This window comes from Oncorhynchus mykiss, chromosome 21 (assembly GCF_057628025.1).
Source record: "Oncorhynchus mykiss isolate SJ-2025 chromosome 21, ASM5762802v1, whole genome shotgun sequence".
NCBI classification, from domain to species: Eukaryota; Metazoa; Chordata; class Actinopteri; order Salmoniformes; family Salmonidae; genus Oncorhynchus; species Oncorhynchus mykiss.
In genome coordinates, this window is record NC_143042.1 from 58,950,001 (window position 1) to 58,969,988 (window position 19,988).

General features: G+C 45.0%; 1 protein-coding gene across 11 annotated transcripts in view; it reads right to left on the reverse strand.

Annotated features, from left to right (window-relative positions):
• LOC110500813 (TSC22 domain family protein 4) overlaps positions 1-8,900 on the reverse strand; it is a 38,043-nt gene extending 29,143 nt beyond the window's left edge. For 3 of the 11 annotated variants that reach the window (XR_016490412.1, XR_016490413.1, XR_016490414.1), the window contains exons 1-2: positions 8,377-8,891; positions 8,148-8,223 (exon numbers count right to left, since the gene is read on the reverse strand). Coding sequence is in view for 3 of the 11 variants with exons in the window: in XM_090214970.1 (XP_090071096.1) it covers positions 8,148-8,223; positions 8,377-8,540 (240 nt within the window). In the remaining 8 variants the exon portion in view is untranslated. Of the gene's footprint in view, positions 1-8,147; positions 8,289-8,345 lie in introns of those variants that run through there. The other 8 variants (XM_090214970.1, XM_036958394.2, XM_036958397.2 and 5 more) reach the window with 6 other exon arrangements.
• Positions 8,901-19,988: the final 11,088 nt, after the last annotated feature.

Below are 19,988 nucleotides of genomic sequence, written 5' to 3' on the forward strand. Positions count from 1 at the left end.
GACAGACAAAATGAGAAAAAAAATATTTGAATGATGGGGCTTTTGGCATTTGGCACTCACTAGGCCTTTCCTCGCTAGCCCAATTATTCTTTGATGATACATTTGCCTCTTTTTCTCAGCTGCAGGAAACGTTCAATCTCCCCCAATCCCACTTTTTCCGCTATCTCCAGACTACAAACTTTGTCAGGGCTAACACACCTGGATTTCCCAATAGGCCTGCGAATACAGCTATAGAGAGCATCTTGGAGCTGAACAAGCTTCCTAGGGGCGCAATTTCAGATGTATATGCAATCATTCATGACTTACAGAACCCTTCTTTGGTGCCTTTAAAGACTCGATGGGAAAAGGATTTGGGGGAGGAACTTGGGGAAGACGCCTGGGAATCTGTGCTGCACGGGGTGCACTCGTCCTCTTTTAGCACTAGACACAGCCTCATTCAATTCAAGGTGGTTCACCGTATCCACTGGTCGGGGGCCAAACTTGGAAGAATATTCTCTGATTTTGATCCTACCTGTGTCAGATGTAAGGTGGAACCAGCCACACTGTTGCATATGTTTTGGGGCTGTCATAAACTGTCAGGTTTCTGGGAATTCATATTTAAATGTTTCTCTGATATATATGACACTGTTATAGATCCGTCTCCCCTTACAGCCCTTTTTGGAGTACTGCCCATGGGTACCCCCCTGTCAAGAATCCAGTGCTGCACAAACCTCCAAATAATGAGCTTCAATGCCATACAACACTCCTTCCATGGCCTCCAACTGCTTTTAAATGTTGGTAAAAACTAAATGCATGCTCTTCAACCAATTGCTGCCTGCCCGACTAGCATCACTACTCTGGACGGTTCTGACTTAGAATATGTGGACAACTACAACGACTGTTGCTTATACAACTCTTTTAGCTAGACGGCTAATACTACAGAACTGGAAGATGGCAGCTCCCCCATCTTATAAATATTGGGTGAGGGATGTGTTGTGCTCTCTGAAACTAGAAAAAAATTAATTCAATTCACGTGGGAACCCCAAACTGTTTGATGAGGCTTGGGCTCCATTCCGGTCTTACTTTAAACAGTCCATCCTCTGATGGCATTCCAATTAATACTAAAATAAAAGTCTGTGACTTAAGGGTTGGAGGAGTTTCTCTCTGTGTTTTTGCTGGGGGGGGGGGGGGGGGGGGGGGGTATTAAGGTTCATGTGCTTATTGATTGTGGTCCGCAGATGCCTTGTTCATCTTGCCCAGGCAGAGACTGAAGTGTGAGCTTGTTTTTCCCAGTTATTTTTACATTTTGTTCACGCCTACATGAATAATCATTTTATTTATTTTATTTTAAAGCACTGTAAACTTTTTTTTGTCCACCGATTCTAGATTCAATTTTGGATTTGAGATTCTTAATGTGAGTCTGGAAGGAGAGTTTACAGTCTAACCAGACACCTAGGTATTTGTAGTTGTCCACATATTCTAAGTCAGAACCGTCCAGAGTAGTGATGCTAGTCGGGCAGGCAGCAATCGGTTGAAGAGCATGCATTTAGTTTTTACCAACATATAAAAGCAGTTGGAGGCCACGGAAGGAGTGTTGTATGGCATTGAAGCTCATTATTTGGAGGTTTGTTAACACAGTGTCCAAAGAAAGGTCAGAAGTATACAGAATGGTGTCGTCTGCATAGAGGTGGATCAGAGAATCACCAGCAGCAAGATCGACATCGTTGATGCATACAGAGAAGAGAGTCGGCCCGGGAATTGAAAACTGCGGCACCCCCATAGAGACTGCCACAGGTCCGGACAACATGCCCTCCGATTTGACACACTGAACTCTGTCCGAGAAGTAGTTGGTGAACGAGGCGAGGCAGTCATTTGAGAAACTAAGGCTTTTGAGTATGCCGATAAGAATGCGGTGATTGACAGAGTCGAAAGCCTTGGCCAGGTCAATGAAGACGGCTGCACAGTCCTGTATTTTATCGATGGCGATTATGATATCGTGGAGAAGGTACGGTGGGAACTTGGCTTTCAAAGATTTTAGAAAGGCAGGGCAGGATGGATATAGGTCCATAACAGTTTGGGTCTAGAGTGTCTCCCCCTTTGAAGAGGGGGCTGACCGTGCAGAGCAGTTGGCAGGGGTAGCCAGGTGGAAAGCATGGCCAGCCGTAGAAAAATGCTTACTGAAATGATCGATTATCATAGATTTACCGGTGGTGTTTCCTAGCCTCAGAGCAGTGGGCAGCTGGGAGGTGCTGCTCATATTCTCCATGGACTTTACAGTGTCCCAAAACTTTGGGCAATTAGTGCTACAGGATGCAAATTTCTGTTTGAAAAAGCTAGCCTTCGCTTTCCTAACTGACTGTATATTGGTTCCTGAATTCCCTGAAAAGTTGCATATCGCGGGGACTATTCGATGCTAGTGCGGTCCACCACAGGGTGTTTTTGTGTTGGTCAAGGGCAGTCAAGTCTGGGGTGAACCAAGGGCTATATCTAGTCTTAGTTCTATATTTTTTTGAATGGGGAATGCTTAAAGATATATCTAAGAGAGACCAATGTTATTGTGAAGTGGTTACTGAATAAACTGAAGATATATCCATTCCACCACCAGCTGCCCCATTAAACAACACAACAATATAGATTAAATAACTTGTTCCCAGCCTTCGCTTCCTCTGCTTCAACCTCGTCACTGAATAATGGTCACCTTGACCTTTTTCAGCACCACAACTTGCTAATGGACAGAGCCTAAAATGTTATTTTTGGTCTACCAGCCACTCAGATTTTTTTAACCAGACAAATATTTTTTCCCAGTAAAATTACACTAACAAAACCTGGACGTGCATGCTTTGAAATGTTTCTAAAACAACACATGTATTACTGCTGAGAAGTAATGTGCTATATTGTTGAATTTTGTGACCACTTTTAACCAAAATATGAGACAAAAATGTTCACCTGCCCCTTTTAAGGGCGGGAGGTTACCGTGGTAATGCGAGTCATGTTTGTGCCTGTGAGATCGAGAGTCTGACTAGTATTGCTTATCTTCCCTAGCAGTTGAAACTCAAACATTGAAAATCAACCTAGCATCTGAACAAAATAATGTAAATAGCTAAGGAACACAGGGACAGTCTCACTTCAGTTTCAGGTAAATTAAACACATTTTTACGCCTTCTAAAACTGTATCTGTCTTCACACAGCCCCCAGCCAGGCACAGTGACGCAGAAATACTTTGCACATTTTAGTGTGCAGTTCCTGTCAGAGTTCCTCAGTAGCGAGCCACAGCCTATAGACAAGGAACATGCCCCAACTCCCGGAACAGGAAACCTCCGTGCCGGCGGACCACAGACATCATCCTATTTGCCCAACATTGGAATGATTTTCTAATGTCATATTTCTCCATAACCTAAAAAATTGCAACGCCAGCCATATCAATGTTTGAAACCTGGATGTTTTACATAGGCCAAAATCCCACCATAGCAATAAAGCAAAGATTTCCTGATATTGAAAACAGCATTTCTTCTTCTACTACTGTCCAAAGAGAGTAAGACCCTGTTGCATCTTCAGATATTCCCTCTACATTTCTACCTGCTGTATAACTATCTGTCACATTATAAAAACCGCATCAGGTTTAAGAACGGTGTTGTCCCAAAATAGCATTCTGGATCATTGACACATTTGGCTGAGACCAGTGAACACATTGCTGCGCAATGAACACGCCAGCTAAACACATCATATGGTGTTGAACACGCCAGCTAACAACATCATATGGTGTTGAACACGCCAGCTAAACACATCATATGGTGTTGAACACGCCAGCTAAACACATCATATGGTGTTGAACACGCCAGCTAAACACATCATATGGTGTTGAACACGCCAGCTAAACACATCATATGGTGTTGAACACGCCAGCTAAACACATCATATGGTGTTGAACACGCCAGCTAAACACCAGTCTGCACAACTCTGCCAGGACCTAGGATCAAGAGAGACACAAGTGTTTTAGTACTACATCTCTTGACACAATGATGAAAATAATCATGACCTCTAAACCTTCAAGCTGCATACTGGACCCTATTCCAACTAAACTACTGAAAGAGCTGCTTCTTGTGCTTGGCCCTCCTATGTTGAACATAATAAACATCTCTCTATCCACCGGATGTGTACCAAACTCACTAAAAGTGCCAGTAATAAAGCCTCTCTTGAAAAAGCCAAACCTTGACCCAGAAAATATTTTTTTTAACTAAATTCGGCCTATATCGAATCTTCCATTCCTCTCAAAAAGTTTAGAAAAAGCTGTTGCGCAGCAACTCACTGCCTTCCTGAAGACAATGTATACAAAATGCTTCAGTCTGGTTTTAGACCCCATCGTAGCACTGAAACTGCACTTGTGAAGGTTGTAAATGACCTTTTAGTGGCGTCAGACCCAGGCTCTGCATCTGTCCTCCAGGTCCTAGATGTTAGTGCTGCTGGTGAAGCTACAAAATTATCCTCGCTGGAAGCCTGTGTTTCAGACATAAGGAAGTGGATGGCTGCAAACGTTCTACTTTTAAACTCTGACAAAACAGAGATGCTTGTTCTAGGCCCGAAGAAACAAAGAGATCTTCCGTTGAATCTGACAATTAATCTTGATGGTTGTACAGTCGTCTCAAATAAAACTGAGGGACCTCGGCGTTACTCTGGACCCTGATCTCTCTTTTGACGAACATATCAAGACTGTTTCAAGGACAGCTTTTTTCCATTTACGTAACATGGAAAAAAAATCTGAAACTTTCTGTCCAAAAATGATGCAGAAAAATGTATCCATGCTTTTGTTACTTCTAGGTTAGACTACTGCAATGCTCTACTTTCCGGCTACCCGGATAAAGCACTAAATAAACTTCAGTTAGTGCTAAATACGGCTGCTAGAATCCTGACTAGAACCCCACAATGTGATCATATCACTCCAGTGCTAGCCTCCCTACACTGGCTTCCTGTTAAGGCAAGGGCTGATTTCAAGGTGTTACTGCTAACCTACAAAGCATTACACGGGCTTGCTCCTACCTATCTCTCTGATTTGGTCCTGCCGTACATACCTACATGTACGCTACGGTCACAAGACGCAGGCCTCCTAATTGTCCCTAGAATTTCTAAGCAGCTGGAGGCAGGGCTTTCTCCTATAGAGCTCAATTTTTATGGAATGGTCTGCCTACCCATGTCAGAGACGCAAACTCGGTCTCAACCTTTAAGTCTTTACTGAAGACTCATCTCTTCAGTGGGTCATATGATTGAGTGTAGTCTGGCCCAGGAGTGTGAAGGTGAACGGAAAGGCACTGGAGCAACGAACTTCCCTTGCTGTCTCTGCCTGGCCGGTTCCCCTCTTTCTAACTGGGATTCTCTGCCTCTAACCCTATTACAGGGGCTGAGTCACTGGCTTACTGATGCTCTTCCATGCCGTCCCTAGGAGGGGTGCGTCACTTGAGTGGGTTGAGTCACTGACGTTGTTTTCCTATCTGGGTTGGCGCTCCCCCCTTGTGTTGTGGCGTGGCAGAGATCTTTGTGGGCTATACTCGGCCTTGACTCAGGATGGTAAGTTGGTGGTTGAAGATATCCCTCTAGTGATGTGGGGGCTGTGCTTTGGCAAAGTGGGTGGGGTTATATCCTGCCTGTTTGGCACTGTCCAGGGGTATCATCAGATGGGGCCAGTATCTCCTGACCCCTCCTGTCTCAGCCTCCAGTATTTATGCTGCAGTAGTTTATGTGTCGGGGGGCTAGGGTCAGTTTGTTATATCTGGAGTACTTCTCCTGTCCTATTCGGTGTCCTGTGTGAATTTAAGTGTGCTCTCTCTAATTCTCTCCTTCTCTCTTTCTTTCTTGGAGGACCTGAGCCCTAGGACCATGCCTCAGGACTACCTGACATGATGACTCCTTGCTGTCCTCAGTCCACCTGGCCGTGCTGCTGCTCCAGTTTCAACTGTTCTGCCTTGTTATTATTGGACCATGCTGGTCATTTATGAACATTTGAACATCTTGGCCATGTTCTGTTATAATCTCCACCCGGCACAGCCAGAAGAGGACTGGCCACCCCACATAGCCTGGTTCCTCTCTAGGTTTCTTCCTAGGTTTCGGCCTTTCTAGGGAGTTTTTCCTAGACACCGTGCTTCTACACCTGCATTGCTTGCTGTTTGGGGTTTTAGGCTGGGTTTCTGTACAGCACTTTGAGATATCAGCTGATGTACGAAGGGCTATATAAATACATTTGATTTGGATTTGATTTCATGAAAGTTTGATTTTTATAGCAATTTATTTGAATTTGGCGCTCTGCATTTTTTCTGGCTTTTGTCAATTTATTTACTGAAAAAGTAATTCAAGTAGTCGGCAATATCAGTGGGCTTTGTGATGAATAAGCCATCTGATTCAATGAACAATGGAGTCGAGTTGGCTTTTTTTTTTCAGTTCAGGTGCTCCAAAGCTTTTTATTATCTTTCCTTTATATAAATGTATCTTTGTTTCATAGTATAGTTTATTTAGTCACATGATTTCTTAATTTGCAGTAAGTTTGCCAATCAGTTGGGCTGCCAGACTATTTTGAACTTCACAAATCAAAACTGTATTTTTAGCAGTTAGGCTTTATCAATATCTTGAAATATAAATTAATTAAGTACACATCGTGATATTTCGAGGAGTAAAAGGTTTCACCAAATATAGATATTACAGTAGTACTTTACAACACCGGTCTTCATCGTGGACAATGATATACAGTAGGGCAAGGGTCTTCATAGAGGACAGATAAGTATTAATGTCAGACCAGTGTAGTACTAACCTATTGCTAACCCTAAAGGGGAAGGGTTTGACACTTATCGGTTCAACAATCACTCAGCTATGTGCTTGAAATTAATTCAGATCAATGACGTCATCAGTCATAACCCACAATGGATCCTCTACGCAGCACAAGCCGTGACACATCAATACGGATCCGAGCCCCTTCTGTGCCATTCGAGAAGGGTGCAACTGCAGCCCACAATTTGAGCATTCCGGAATCTGTAAGAACCCCTCTTTAGACTTTAGGACTACAGTACGTACATAGGCGGGAGGCAGGGGCGCTCCAGTACAGTCGATGGTGGTAATGCAACCGCCGATAAACCCCACAGAAGTAGTGGGGGTGACAACAGTAGATGGCTATAGTTAGCACAGACCGGTAGTGTCTTTCGCACCCGCCTGTCGGGCACTGTTTTCCCGCAATTCAGTTAAAGACAGCGACGGCAGGTGTTCGGCAGGCAGGAGCGAAGGACACTGTTAACTTAGCCAACTAGTCATAAGGAGGACTCCGGTACACAGCAGGTGTTCGGCAGGCAGGAGCGAAGGACACTGTGTTAACTTAGCCAACTAGTCATAAGGAGGACTCCGGTACACAGCAGGTGTGAGGCGACATCGTCTGCTAGCTAACTTGCAAGCTAACTAACTAGCCCCCGCCTCCTACCTACCGGAGTAGCTAGCGGTAGGCGACACCGGTAGACAGTGTCCTTCGCCCCAGCCTGTCAGGCATGGTGTTGCTCCAGCTTCCCACCTGCTGTTAGACGGGGGAGACCGGTAGACGGTGTACTTAGCCCCTGGGTACACAGGAGGCGGGGGCGACACCGTGTGCTAGCTAACAAAGCTATCCCAAGCTAGATAGCTAGCACACAGTGTTTCCCCCGCCTCCTGTGTACCCAGGGGCTAAGTACACCGTCTACCGGTCTCCCCCGTCTAACAGCAGGTGGGAAGCTGGAGCAACACCGTGTGCTGGCTAGCTAGTTAGCGTCACCGCCGTCTGTACTAGCGGGAAGCAGGGGCGACCGGAAGACAGTGACCTTCGCCCTAGCTTGTCGGGCACTGTTTTCCTGCAGTTCGATGGTGAGGGCAGGTGTTCAGCATGGCGGGAGCGAAGGATACTGTCTACCAGTGAAAAAACGCATAATACTTTTATTTCCCTTTTGACCCACATTCAAAAGCGTCACACTTTGGGTGGGGGTTCATGCAGGAACTAATGCAATACTCCTTCCTGCAGATAGAGGAAGTCCACATTGGGGGCTGCAGTTGCACACCATTGTGCCATTCACCGTGTCCCTCTCAATTAAATCTCACTCTCCTGCACAACTTTATTTTAAAAGTATTTTTTCCTTCTTGGTGAAATTTGTTTCAGGCAAAAGATGACGTACCTTGTACTGGATCTCTACCCGGATTCTGTAGCGGGAGAAGCAGGTTCCAGGGGTTTCAACCGTGTCTGTCGAACATCTATAGATGGTAGCTTCTATAGGAGTTAGCTACATGACATCTCATCACTGCCGGACAAACACACTGTATAACCTTAACCAGTTTGATGTAGGTATAAATAAATCTCAAATGTATTATAAGACCTTTCATAAAAGTTGGAAAAGTACTTCTGACCCCATCGCCGCTCGGTCGGTCGGCCGTAACTCCCGATCCAGGCTCACCCCACGGTAATAATATCCCGTTGGACCAGTGAGATGGGCAGAGGGCTTGCCCGGGCAGGGGTGAGCCTCGGTTGCAGTCCCGTTCCTTGTTCCGTCCTGTGCTAGCAGCTCTTCCATGGAGTCCCGGCCGAGACCGGCATCAGTAGTGTAGCCACGGAGAGGGAGAGCAGGCTGGAGTTATCACACACACCAGTCCGTTTTTAGCTGGCCTGGTACTTATACTTATCACAATACAAGTTAGCTAACTAGCTACAGTAGCTAAACATTCTGGCTAGCTAGTTAACTACTGTAACTAACTACTTCTGCTTTCCGCAGCGGCGCCTGTCTTCAGTCACTCCTTCCCCCGTCTCTCTTTCTCTGCTGGAAAAAGACGGGTGGCTTTCTCATTCAGCTATAAAAGAACGGTTCTGGTCTCAGTATCTAGCTACATGTTTTTCTATTTAGCAAACTGTTGACAACTTTTATAAATCCGGAAGTTACGCCCCCGTGGAGCCTCGTGTTTATGGTGCCCTGGTGACCCCTGCTGGCCAGATCCGATTACTACAGCCTTCCAGGTTGTAGGGGCAAGGGTTCCGGTGTTATGCCGAAAATCTTCCCCTGCCAGAATCCCCCCCATCTAATTTCCTTATTTTTGTGGCTAGAGTCAAATACTTTCTGTGACACACATCAGAGTCAAATACTTTATTTTGATCAAACTTAGTCAGGATAGGCAACCGAAATTAATAATTAATGTATGTGTGTTATATTAAACATAGAGGAAGGGGTAAAATGTTGGCAAGCAATGAACATTTCAGAACAACTATGGCTGAATTATTATCCTTACACTTTAAAAAATACTAGTCGAATAAGACATGTGAGAGATGACGAATTTTGGCAAAGAGATTTATTTATAGATTAATACAAATTCAGTAGAGGGTTTAGGTACAGGCGACATGGCATCTTTCCGCCCGGGTGCGGGTGCGGTCGGCGGGCGCTGAAGGGGGAGTTCGCTCAGGACGCCATACAAGCTAGAACCGCCACATACACTTGAAACAAATAGCCAAATAGAAAACTGCAGACAAAAATGCTTTCTGCTACTAAGATCAGTTAAATGTAGGCTAAACTGACAACGGAATGCAGAGCAGAAATCTCAACTAGCAAGCAAGTTGCAGCAATGAATGTTTGTTTATTCCAAGTGTTGTTGTTTGTGTCGCACTGCTTTGCTTTATCTTGGCCAGGTCGCAGTTGTAAATGAGAACTTGTTCTCAACTGGCCTGCCTGGTTAAATAAAGGTGAAATAAAATGAAGAACGCAAATAAAATGAAGAACGCAAGGGGGGGGGGGGGGGGGGATTCTGTCAGGGGGGAGATTTTCGGCACAATGGTTTCAAGGCTGATGCCCAGCCCAGAAAGACAATTTCCAAACATGGCCACTTAGAGAAGTCAGATTTGAATATTCATAATAAGACACTTTAGTCATCACTTTTGTGCACAAAACATCCATTGAATTATTCAAATAATTGTAGCTGAGAAGGAAGATATACATTTGTTTAATTCATCCAATATCTGCCATGTTTTCAGGCTGCACATTTCAGGCTGCACATTTTAGCCTACACATTTCAGCCTACACATTTCAGCCTAAACATTTCAGCCTACACATTTTAGCCTACACATTTTAGCCTACACATTTCAGCCTACACATTTTAGCCTACACATTTTAGCCTACACATTTCAGCCTACACATTTTAGCCTGCACATTTCAGCCTACACATTTCAGCCTGCACATTTCAGCCTGCACATTTCAGCCTGCACATTTCAGCCTGCACATTTCAGGCTGCACATTGCAGCCTACACAAACTATGTGATAAATGGTAGCCAATTTAAATCCGACCACCTCACTGGCACAACTCTGAAATAAAGGACTCTGGAGGCCAAATGGCAAAAACGAGTTCACAAACGGTTCACATCAAAAAAACACTTTAAATTCTTAAACCAATTAAAGATACAATATGTAACTTTTTGGGTAACCTGACCAAATTCACATAGAGATGTGAGTTATAGCTCTTTCATTCACATTGAAAGCAAGTCTAAGAAGTGTTAGAGCTGTTCTATGTGCTCTATTTCTATGCTTCCTGTTCTGAAGTTTAGTTTTTATGTATTTTACTTACAGTTTTGTACAGCTGGAACTACAATATTTTTGTCTATGTAAAAGATATTCCACAGCGGTTTAGATGGTACAACGATTCTCTACGCAATGACTGCTTGTTTTGTCATATTAACTATTACAATTTTAGTAACCAGGAAATGGCGGAGCGATTTCTGCATAGTACATCTTTAACGGTGCATTTGACAATGGTTCAATTACTTTAACCATCAATTAAATTTTTTAGACACATTTGTATTTGTATTTATTATGGATCCTCATTAGTTCCTGCCAAGGCAGCAGCTACTCTTCCTGGGGTTTATTATGGATCCCCGTTAGATCCTGCCAAGGCAGCAGCTACTCTTCCTGGGGTTTATTATGGATCCCCATTAGTTCCTGCCAAGGCAGCAGCTACTCTTCCTGGGGTTTATTATGGATCCCCGTTAGATCCTGCCAAGGCAGCAGCTACTCTTTCTGGGGTTTATTATGGATCCTCATTAGTTCCTGCCAAGGCAGCAGCTACTCTTCCTGGGGTTTATTATGGATCCCCGTTAGATCCTGCCAAGGCAGCAGCTACTCTTTCTGGGGTTTATTATGGATCCTCATTAGTTCCTGCCAAGACAGCAGCTACTCTTTCTGGGGTTTATTATGGATCCCCGTTAGATCCTGCCAAGGCAGCAGCTACTCTTTCTGGGGTTTATTATGGATCCCCATTAGTTCCTGCCAAGGCAGCAGCTACTCTTTCTGGGGTTTATTATGGATCCTCATTAGTTCCTGCCAAGGCAGCAGCTACTCTTCCTGGGGTTTATTATGGATCCCCATTAGTTCCTGCCAAGGCAGCAGCTACTCTTTCTGGGGTCCAGCAAAATGAAGGCAGTTTATACAATTTAAAAAACATTACAATACATTCACAGATTTCACAACACACTGTGTGCCTTCAGGCCCATATTCCACCACTGTTGTATCAATATGTTTTGATGACATCTCAACTTGCTCAATTTACACATAATTTATTACAAGATTTAGTTGAGGTTTAGGGTTTAGTGAATGATTTGTCCCAAATACAATGCTTTTAGTTTAAGAAATATTTAGGGCTAACTTATTCCTTGCCACACACTCTGAAACTAACTGCAGCTCTTTGTTAAGTGTTGCAGTCTTTTCAGTCGCTGTAGTAGCTGACTTGTACTTATTTTATTTTATAGATTTTTATTTAAGATGTCAGGGCTCTTAGTGTTGCAAGCTTTTTATGCCTCAAAAGCTGTGCTTGCAAGCTCTCTGAGTTGTAAGATATGCAAGCCAACATGTGCTGTATGGCCCAAGTAGGTAATGAAGGTGAGATGCATGTTTGACAGAAACATTTGTTTGAATGGCAATAGCTCTTCCATTCCTGTTTCAGTGAGTAGGCCAAAGTAAGCTGAACAAAGCCTATGATAGTAAGCTTGTGGGTGTTCAATCCGAGCTTGTTTGAAAATGTTAGCCAGTGAGCTATTGTATTTGCGAGTCGCAGAACCACTGAATTCTAATTTCAAAGCTGTACTCATTTAGCATGTGTTGCTGTTGTAGATGTGTCTATTCAACGTTCGCTTCAACAAGTAAACCCTGTCAGAACCTGTAGCGTTCGGGTAGCCATCCAATGCATCCTCTATGTCAGCTAGGAACGTCTCAGTATCGTTTGGCTGACCTGGAACGGTGTCAAAGATGGGGACATTTTTGACGAGTTTGTCAAGACGTTCTGTGCCAAGCGGGCGGAGAGGGTTGGCTTCATCCTGTGGGGAAATTGGGTCTGAAAGGCCAAGAGGAGAAGCCAAGTCTTGGCTTTGTTGGCGAAGAGGCGCCACATTACTCAGTGTCGAATGGCCAAGAGGAGAAAACTTAGGGACACATGAGGGAGGCAATGTCTGAAACCTTCTATCGTCTTCACTCCTTTGAGTACCAGACTCCGGTTGCTTGGTTGGGTAGTCACGCTGTAGCGCGGGACCATTCTGGACTTCCTCCAGATGGTACCTAAGGGTGGTATTCTGCTTCATAGCAGAGTCCACTTGGGAGCTTAGAGTACTGATTTTAGACACATGAGTCGCACTTGCTCCATTTAGCCTCATACTTATCTGTCATGGTTTGCAGATTTTATTTATTTATTTAACCTTTAGTTAACTAGGCAAGTCAGTTAAGAACAAATTCTTATTTACAATGATGGCCTATCAAAAGGCAAAAGGTGTCACGCCCTGACCTTTTTAGAGCTTTTTATGTCTCTATTTTGTTTTGGTCAGGGTGTGATTTGGGTGGGCATTCTATGTTCCTTTTTTCTATGTTTTTGTATTTCTTTGTTTTGGCCGGGTATGGTTCTCAATCAAGGACAGCTGTCTATCGTTGTCTCTGATTGGGAACCATACTTAGGTAGCTTTTTCCCACAGGGTTTTTGTGGGTAGTTGTTTTCTGTATGGTTTAGTTTCGTTACAGAACTGTTCGGTTTCCTCTTTGTTCTTTTGTTCAAGTGTTTTGATTTAATAAAATATCATGACAACGCTGCACGTTGGTCCAGTCATTTACAGGAAGAGGATCGTGACAAAAGGCCCCCTGCGGGGACGGGGCCTGGGATTAAAAATGAGAAATAAAATAAAAATATAGTACAAAACACACATCACGACAAGAGAGACAACACCACACTACATAAAGAGAGACCTAAGACAACAACATAGCCAGGCAGCAACACATGACAACACAGCATAGTAGCAACACAACATAACAACATGGTAGCAACACAACATGGTAGCAGCACAAAACATGGTAAAAACATTATTAGGCATAGACAACAGCACAAAGGGCAAGAAGGTAGAGACAACAATACATCACACATAGCTGCACAATATTGCTTAGAAACAAGGGCAGTGGTGTCATCGTTGAGGACCTTTAAGGTTGCAGTGACACATCCATAACCTGAGTGGAAACCAGATTGCATACCCAAGAGAATACTATAGACATCAAGAAAGCCAGTCAGTTGAGTAGATCCACGCCTTTTGCGTAAAGAAAGACGCCAGAAAAGGGGCCGCAGGGCATCCTTCTGAGAATCCGGAGGCGAGTGAGTAAACTCCCACTGCCTTCCATTCTACTGGCTAACGTGCAATCATTGGAAAATAAAATTGATTGATGACCTACGATTAAGATTATCCTACCAACGGGGCATTAAAAACTGTAACATCTTATGTTTCACGAGACGTGGCTGAACGACGATACGGACAATATAGAGCTAGTGAGATTTTCCATGCACCAGCAGAACAGAGACGCTACTTCTGGTAAGACGAGGGGTGGGGGTGTGTGTCTTTTTGTCAATAACAGCTGGGGCGTAATGTCAAATATTTAAAAAGTCTTGAGGTATTGCTCGCCTGAAGTAGAGTACCTTATGATAAGCTGTAGACCACACTATCTACAGGAGAGTTCTCATCTGTAATATTTGTAGCCGTCTATTTGCCACCACAGAACGAAGCTGGCACTAAGACCGCTCTCAACCAACTCGATAAGGTTATAAGCAAAGAAGAAAATGCTCACCCAGAAGTGGAGCTCCTAGTGGCCAGAGACTTTAATGCAGGCATACTTAAATCAGTTTTACCACATTTTTACCAGCATGTCACATGCGCAACCAGGGAAAAATCAGTCCTAGACCACCTTTACTCCACACACAGAGATGCATACAAAGCTCTCCCCCGTCCTCCATTTGGCAAATCTGGCCATAATTACATCCTCCTGATTCCTGCTTACAAGCAAAAACTAAAGCAGGAAGTACCAGTGACTCACTCAATACGGAAGTGGTCAGATGACACAGATGCTACGCTCCAGGACTGTTTTGCTAGCACAGACTGGAATATGTTCCAGGATTCATCCAATGGCATTAAGGAATACACCACCTCAGTCATCGGATTCATCAGTAAGTGCATCGATGACGTCATCCCCACAGTGACTGTATGTACATATCCCATATGGTTTCTGGATTACAGGCAACATCTGCATCAAGCTAAAGGCTAGAGCTGCCACTTTCAAGGAGCAAGAGACTAATCCATACTAATGCCCTCAGATGAACCATCAAAGAAGGAAAGCATCAATACAGGACTAAGATTGAATCATGCTACACTGGCTCTGATGCTCATCAGATGTGGCAGGGCTCGAAAACTACTACGGACTACAAAGGGAAACCCAGACGTGAGCTGCCCAGTGACGCGAGCCTACCAGACGAGCTAAATGCTTTCATGTTCGCTTCGAGGCAAGCAACCATGAAGCATGTACGAGAGCACCAGCTGTTCTGGATGACTGTGTGATAACGCTCTCAGTAGCCGATGTGAACAAAACCTTTAAACAGGTCAACATTCACAAAGCCGCTGTGCCAGACGGATTACCAGGACATGTACTCAAAGCATTAGTGGACCAAATGTCAAGTGTCTTCACAGACATTTTCAACCTCTCCCTGACTGAGTCTGTAATACCTACGTCTCAAGCAGACCACCATAGTCCCTGTGCCCAAGGAAGCAAAGGTAACCTGCCTAAATGATTACCGCCCCGTGGCATTCTCGTTGGTAGCCATGAAGTGCTTTGAAAGGCTGGTCATGGCTCACATCAACAGCATCCTCCCGGACACCATAGACCCACTCCAATTCCCCCCAACAGATCCATAGATGACGCAATCTCTACTGCACTCCACACTGCCCTTTCTCACCCGGACAAAAGGAACACTTATGTGAGAATGCTGTTCATCGACTACAGCTCAGCGTTCAACACCATAGTGCCCACGAAGCTCATCACTAAGCTAAGGACTCTGGGACTAAACACCTCTCTCTGCAACTGGATCCTGGACTTCCTGATGGGCCGCCCCCAGGTGGTAAGGGTAGGCAACAACACATCTGCCACGCTGATCCTTAAGACTGGGGCCCCTCAGGGGTGTGTACTTAGTCCCCTCATGTATTCCCTGTTCCCTGTTCACCCACGACTGCGTGGCCAAACACGACTCCAACACCATCATTAAGTTTGCTGACGACACAACAGTGGTAGGCCTGATCATCGACAATAATGAGACGGCCTATAGGGATGACGTCAGAGAACTGGCAGTGTGGTGCCAGGACAACAACCTCTCCCTCAATGTGAGCGAGACAAAGGAGCTGATCGTGAACTACAGTAAAAGGCGGGCCGAGCATGCCCCCAATCTCATCGACGGGGCTGTAGTGGAGCAGGTTGAGAGCTTCAAGTTCCTTGGTGTCCACATCAACAACAAACTAGATTGGTCCAAACGCACAGTTGTGAAGAGGGACAGTTGTGAAGAGGGCACGACAAAGCCTATTCCCCCTCAGGAAACTAAAAAGATTTGGCATGGATCCTAAGATCCTCAAAAGGTTCTACAGCTGCAACATCGAGAGCATCCTGAATGGTTACATCTCTGCCTGGTACGGCAATTGCTTTAACCATATCTACATGTACATACTACCTCAATCAGCCTGACTAACCGGTGTCTGTATGTAGCCTCGCAACTTTTATAGCCTCGCTACTGTATATAGCCTGTCTTTTACTGTTGTTGCATGTCTTTACCTACCTATTGTTCACCTAATACCTGGTGCACTGGTTGGTCGGCACTATTGGTTAGAGCCTGTAAGTCAGAATTTCACTGTAAGGTCTACTACACCTGTTGTATTCAGCGCACGTGACAAATAAACTTTGATTTGATTTAGGGAGTCCCATTGCTTTAGGACTTGGTTAGGTGGTTTAAGCATGTCCCAGTTTTGGTCAGCTAGCAGGACAAATTCAGACTTACTGTAAGGGGCCAGGAGAGAGCATAGGGCAGGTTAGTGTACAGGCCGGTGCTCATGGAGGACGATAGCACCCAGCAACAGTCAACAAAGAGCTATTTGAAAGTTGAATGCTTAAAACCAGACAATCAAATTGTTTGGTATAGAAGAAAAAGAAACGCACACCTATTTAGGCGAGGTGCTGGCTAGAGGAGTAGAAAGCTTGAAAATACCCTGATGAAGACAGCTTGGCTGACGAAACGTTGGAAATAAAATTTTTGCATCTGAGCTCCTAGAGTGTGCGGCTCTCTTTTATTTTCAATCAAATTGTTTGGAAGAGACTTGGTGGAGACAACCGAGCACTGAAGGTGATCCTTGGTAAAGATTGCCACTCCCCCACCTTTAGAAGATCTGTCTTGCTGAAAAAGGTTATAACCAGACAGGTTAACATCAGTGTTCAAAACACTCTTTTTGAACCACGTCTCATTAATGACCAACACATCTGGATCGGAGCTGTGAACCCACCCTTTCAATGGATACATTTTAGGTAATAAGCTTCTTGTGTTAACATGCAGAAAACCCAGGCTTTTACGAGAGCAGAAATCAGTGAAGCAGAAGTCAGAATTGGGGCAAGCAACAGTAGATGGGCCAGGGTGTACATGCACATTTCAGACAGACATCATCAACAGTAATTCAATCAAGGCACGGCAGAGGACAGGGAGAGCTCTGCAGTGCTGATTTATGACATCTGAATGTGCATCAAGATTATGTTGTACAGCAATTTCATCAGGTAACATGAATATTAAGCCGGCGAGAGGTGGTTAGAATAGGATGGGAGGACAAAAGTCTGTGTAACCAATAGAGTCAGAGTCCTCAGTGTGGGAACAAATATAGTCTGTCCCACGGTTGGGTTAAGAAAGTTTGTAGTCAACAAGGCATGCAGGAGTCATGAGGCAAATATCTAAATAGCAAAATGCACTATATTTAAAAAAAATATATAACGACTTGGGGCTAGCTATTGTAAGTTCAGAGTCACTCGCGTGCGCTGGAGGTGTGCTGGAGTGTGCTGGAGGTGAGCGAAAGCTCAGGAGAGAGGGGGGAGTGTGGTGGGGGTAGCTGTACCAGACAGGCCAGGGAGAGAGGGTTGAGTGTGGTGGGGGTACCTGTACCAGACAGGGGGAGACAGGCCAGGGAGAGAGGGGTGAGTGTGGTGGGGGTACCTGTACCAGACAGGGGGAGACAGGCCAGGGAGAGAGGGGGGAGTGTAGTGGAGGTACCTGTACCAGACAGGGGGAGACAGGCTAGGGAGAGAGGGGTGAGTGTGGTGGGGGTACCTGTACCAGACAGGGGGAGACAGGCCAGGGAGAGAGGGGGAGTGTGGTGGAGGGACCTGTAACAGACAGGGGGAGACAGGCTAGGGAGAGAGGGGTGAGTGTGGTGGGGGTACCTGTAACAGACAGGGGGAGACAGGTCAGGGCAGACGGTGAACAGAGAGGGGTGAGTGTGGTGGAGGTACCTGTACCAGACAGGGGGAGACAGGCCAGGGAGAGAGGGGTGAGTGTGGTGGAGGTACCTGTACCAGACATGGGAGACAGACCAGGGTAGACGGTGAACAGAAAGGGGTGAGTGTGGTGGGGGTACCTGTACCAGACAGGGGGAGACAGACTAGGTGCAGACAGTGAACAGAGAGGGGTGGAGTGTAGTGGGGGTACCTGTACCAGACAGGGGGAGACAGGTCAGGGCAGACGGTGAACAGAGAGGGGTGGAGTGTAGTGAGGGTACCTGTACCAGACAGGGGGAGACAGACTAGGGCAGACGGTGAACAGAGAGAGGTGGAGTGTAGTGGGGGTACCTGTACCAGACAGGGGGAGACAGACCAGGGCATATGGTGAACAGAGAGAGGTGGAGTGTAGTGGGGGTACCTGTACCAGACAGGTAAAGACAGACCAGGGCAGATGGTGAACAGATCACCAGGTGGATTCCAAGCATTAGTGCAGCAGGTAACAGGAGTAGGTGTGGGGTGGCATGTAGCCAAGTGGTTAGAACGTTGGGCCAGTAACCGAAAGGCTGCTAGATCCTGATTCTACCTGGATTATATTTGAGAGGCTTCCATTGAAGAACACCCTCTGTGTTCTGTTAGACAGGTAACTCTTTATCCACATTATAACAGGGGGTGTAAAGTCATAACACCCTCTGTGTTCTGTTAGACAGGTAACTCTTTATCCACATTATAGCAGGGGGTGTAAAGCCATAACACCCTCTGTGTTCTGTTAGACAGGTAACTCTTTATCCACATTATAGCAGGGGGTGTAAAGTCATAACACCCTCTGTGTTCTGTTAGACAGGTAACTCTTTATCCACATTATAGCAGGGGGTGTAAAGTCATAACACCCTCTGTGTTCTGTTAGACAGGTAACTCTTTATCCACATTATAACAGGGGGTGTAAAGCCATAACACCCTCTGTGTTCTGTTAGACAGGTAACTCTTTATCCACATTATAGCAGGGGGTGTAAAGCCATAACACCCTCTGTGTTCTGTTAGACAGGTAACTCTTTATCCACATTATAGCAGGGGGTGTAAAGTCATAACACCCTCTGTGTTCTGTTAGACAGGTAACTCTTTATCCACATTATAACAGGGGGTGTAAAGCCATAACACCCTCTGTGTTCTGTTAGACAGGTAACTCTTTATCCACATTATAGCAGGGGGTGTAAAGCCATAACACCCTCTGTGTTCTGTTAGACAGGTAACTCTTTATCCACATTATAGCAGGGGGTGTAAAGCCATAACACCCTCTGTGTTCTGTTAGACAGGTAACTCTTTATCCACATTATAGCAGGGGGTGTAAAGCCATAACACCCTCTGTGTTCTGTTAGACAGGTAACTCTTTATCCACATTATAGCAGGGGGTGTAAAGCCATAACACCCTCTGTGTTCTGTTAGACAGGTAACTCTTTATCCACATTATAGCAGGGGGTGTAAAGCCATAACACCCTCTGTGTTCTGTTAGACAGGTAACTCTTTATCCACATTATAGCAGGGGGTGTAAAGCCATAACACCCTCTGTGTTCTGTTAGACAGGTAACTCTTTATCCACATTATAGCAGGGGGTGTAAAGCCATAACACCCTCTGTGTTCTGTTAGACAGGTAACTCTTTATCCACATTATAACAGGGGGTGTAAAGCCATAACACCCTCTGTGTTCTGTTAGACAGGTAACTCTTTATCCACATTATAGCAGGGGGTGTAAAGACATACGTTTTCCCACAGCAGACTACGATCAATAATGTCAAACCTGCACTGTAAGTCTAACAAGACAGCACCCACAATCATTTTATTATCAATTTCTCTCTGCCAATCATGGGTAATTTGTATAAGTGCTGTGCTTGTTGAGTGTCCTTCCCTATAAGCGTGCTGAACGTCAGTTTGTTCACTGTGTAATAGCATTGTATCTGGTCAAACACAATGGGTGTGTGCTTATTAGTACCTGGAATAAGCCATTTCAATTGGGGCGTCTGTTTGCTCCTCATTACACACCACAGACCAACAAATATGATTTACATCAACATATGAATCACTACAGAACCTCTTGTATGACCTCTTATAGACTATAGTAGTCCCAGCCTTTGGAACTTTGGTTTTCCTAGATATGGCTATTTTATTGTGATCACTACATCCGAT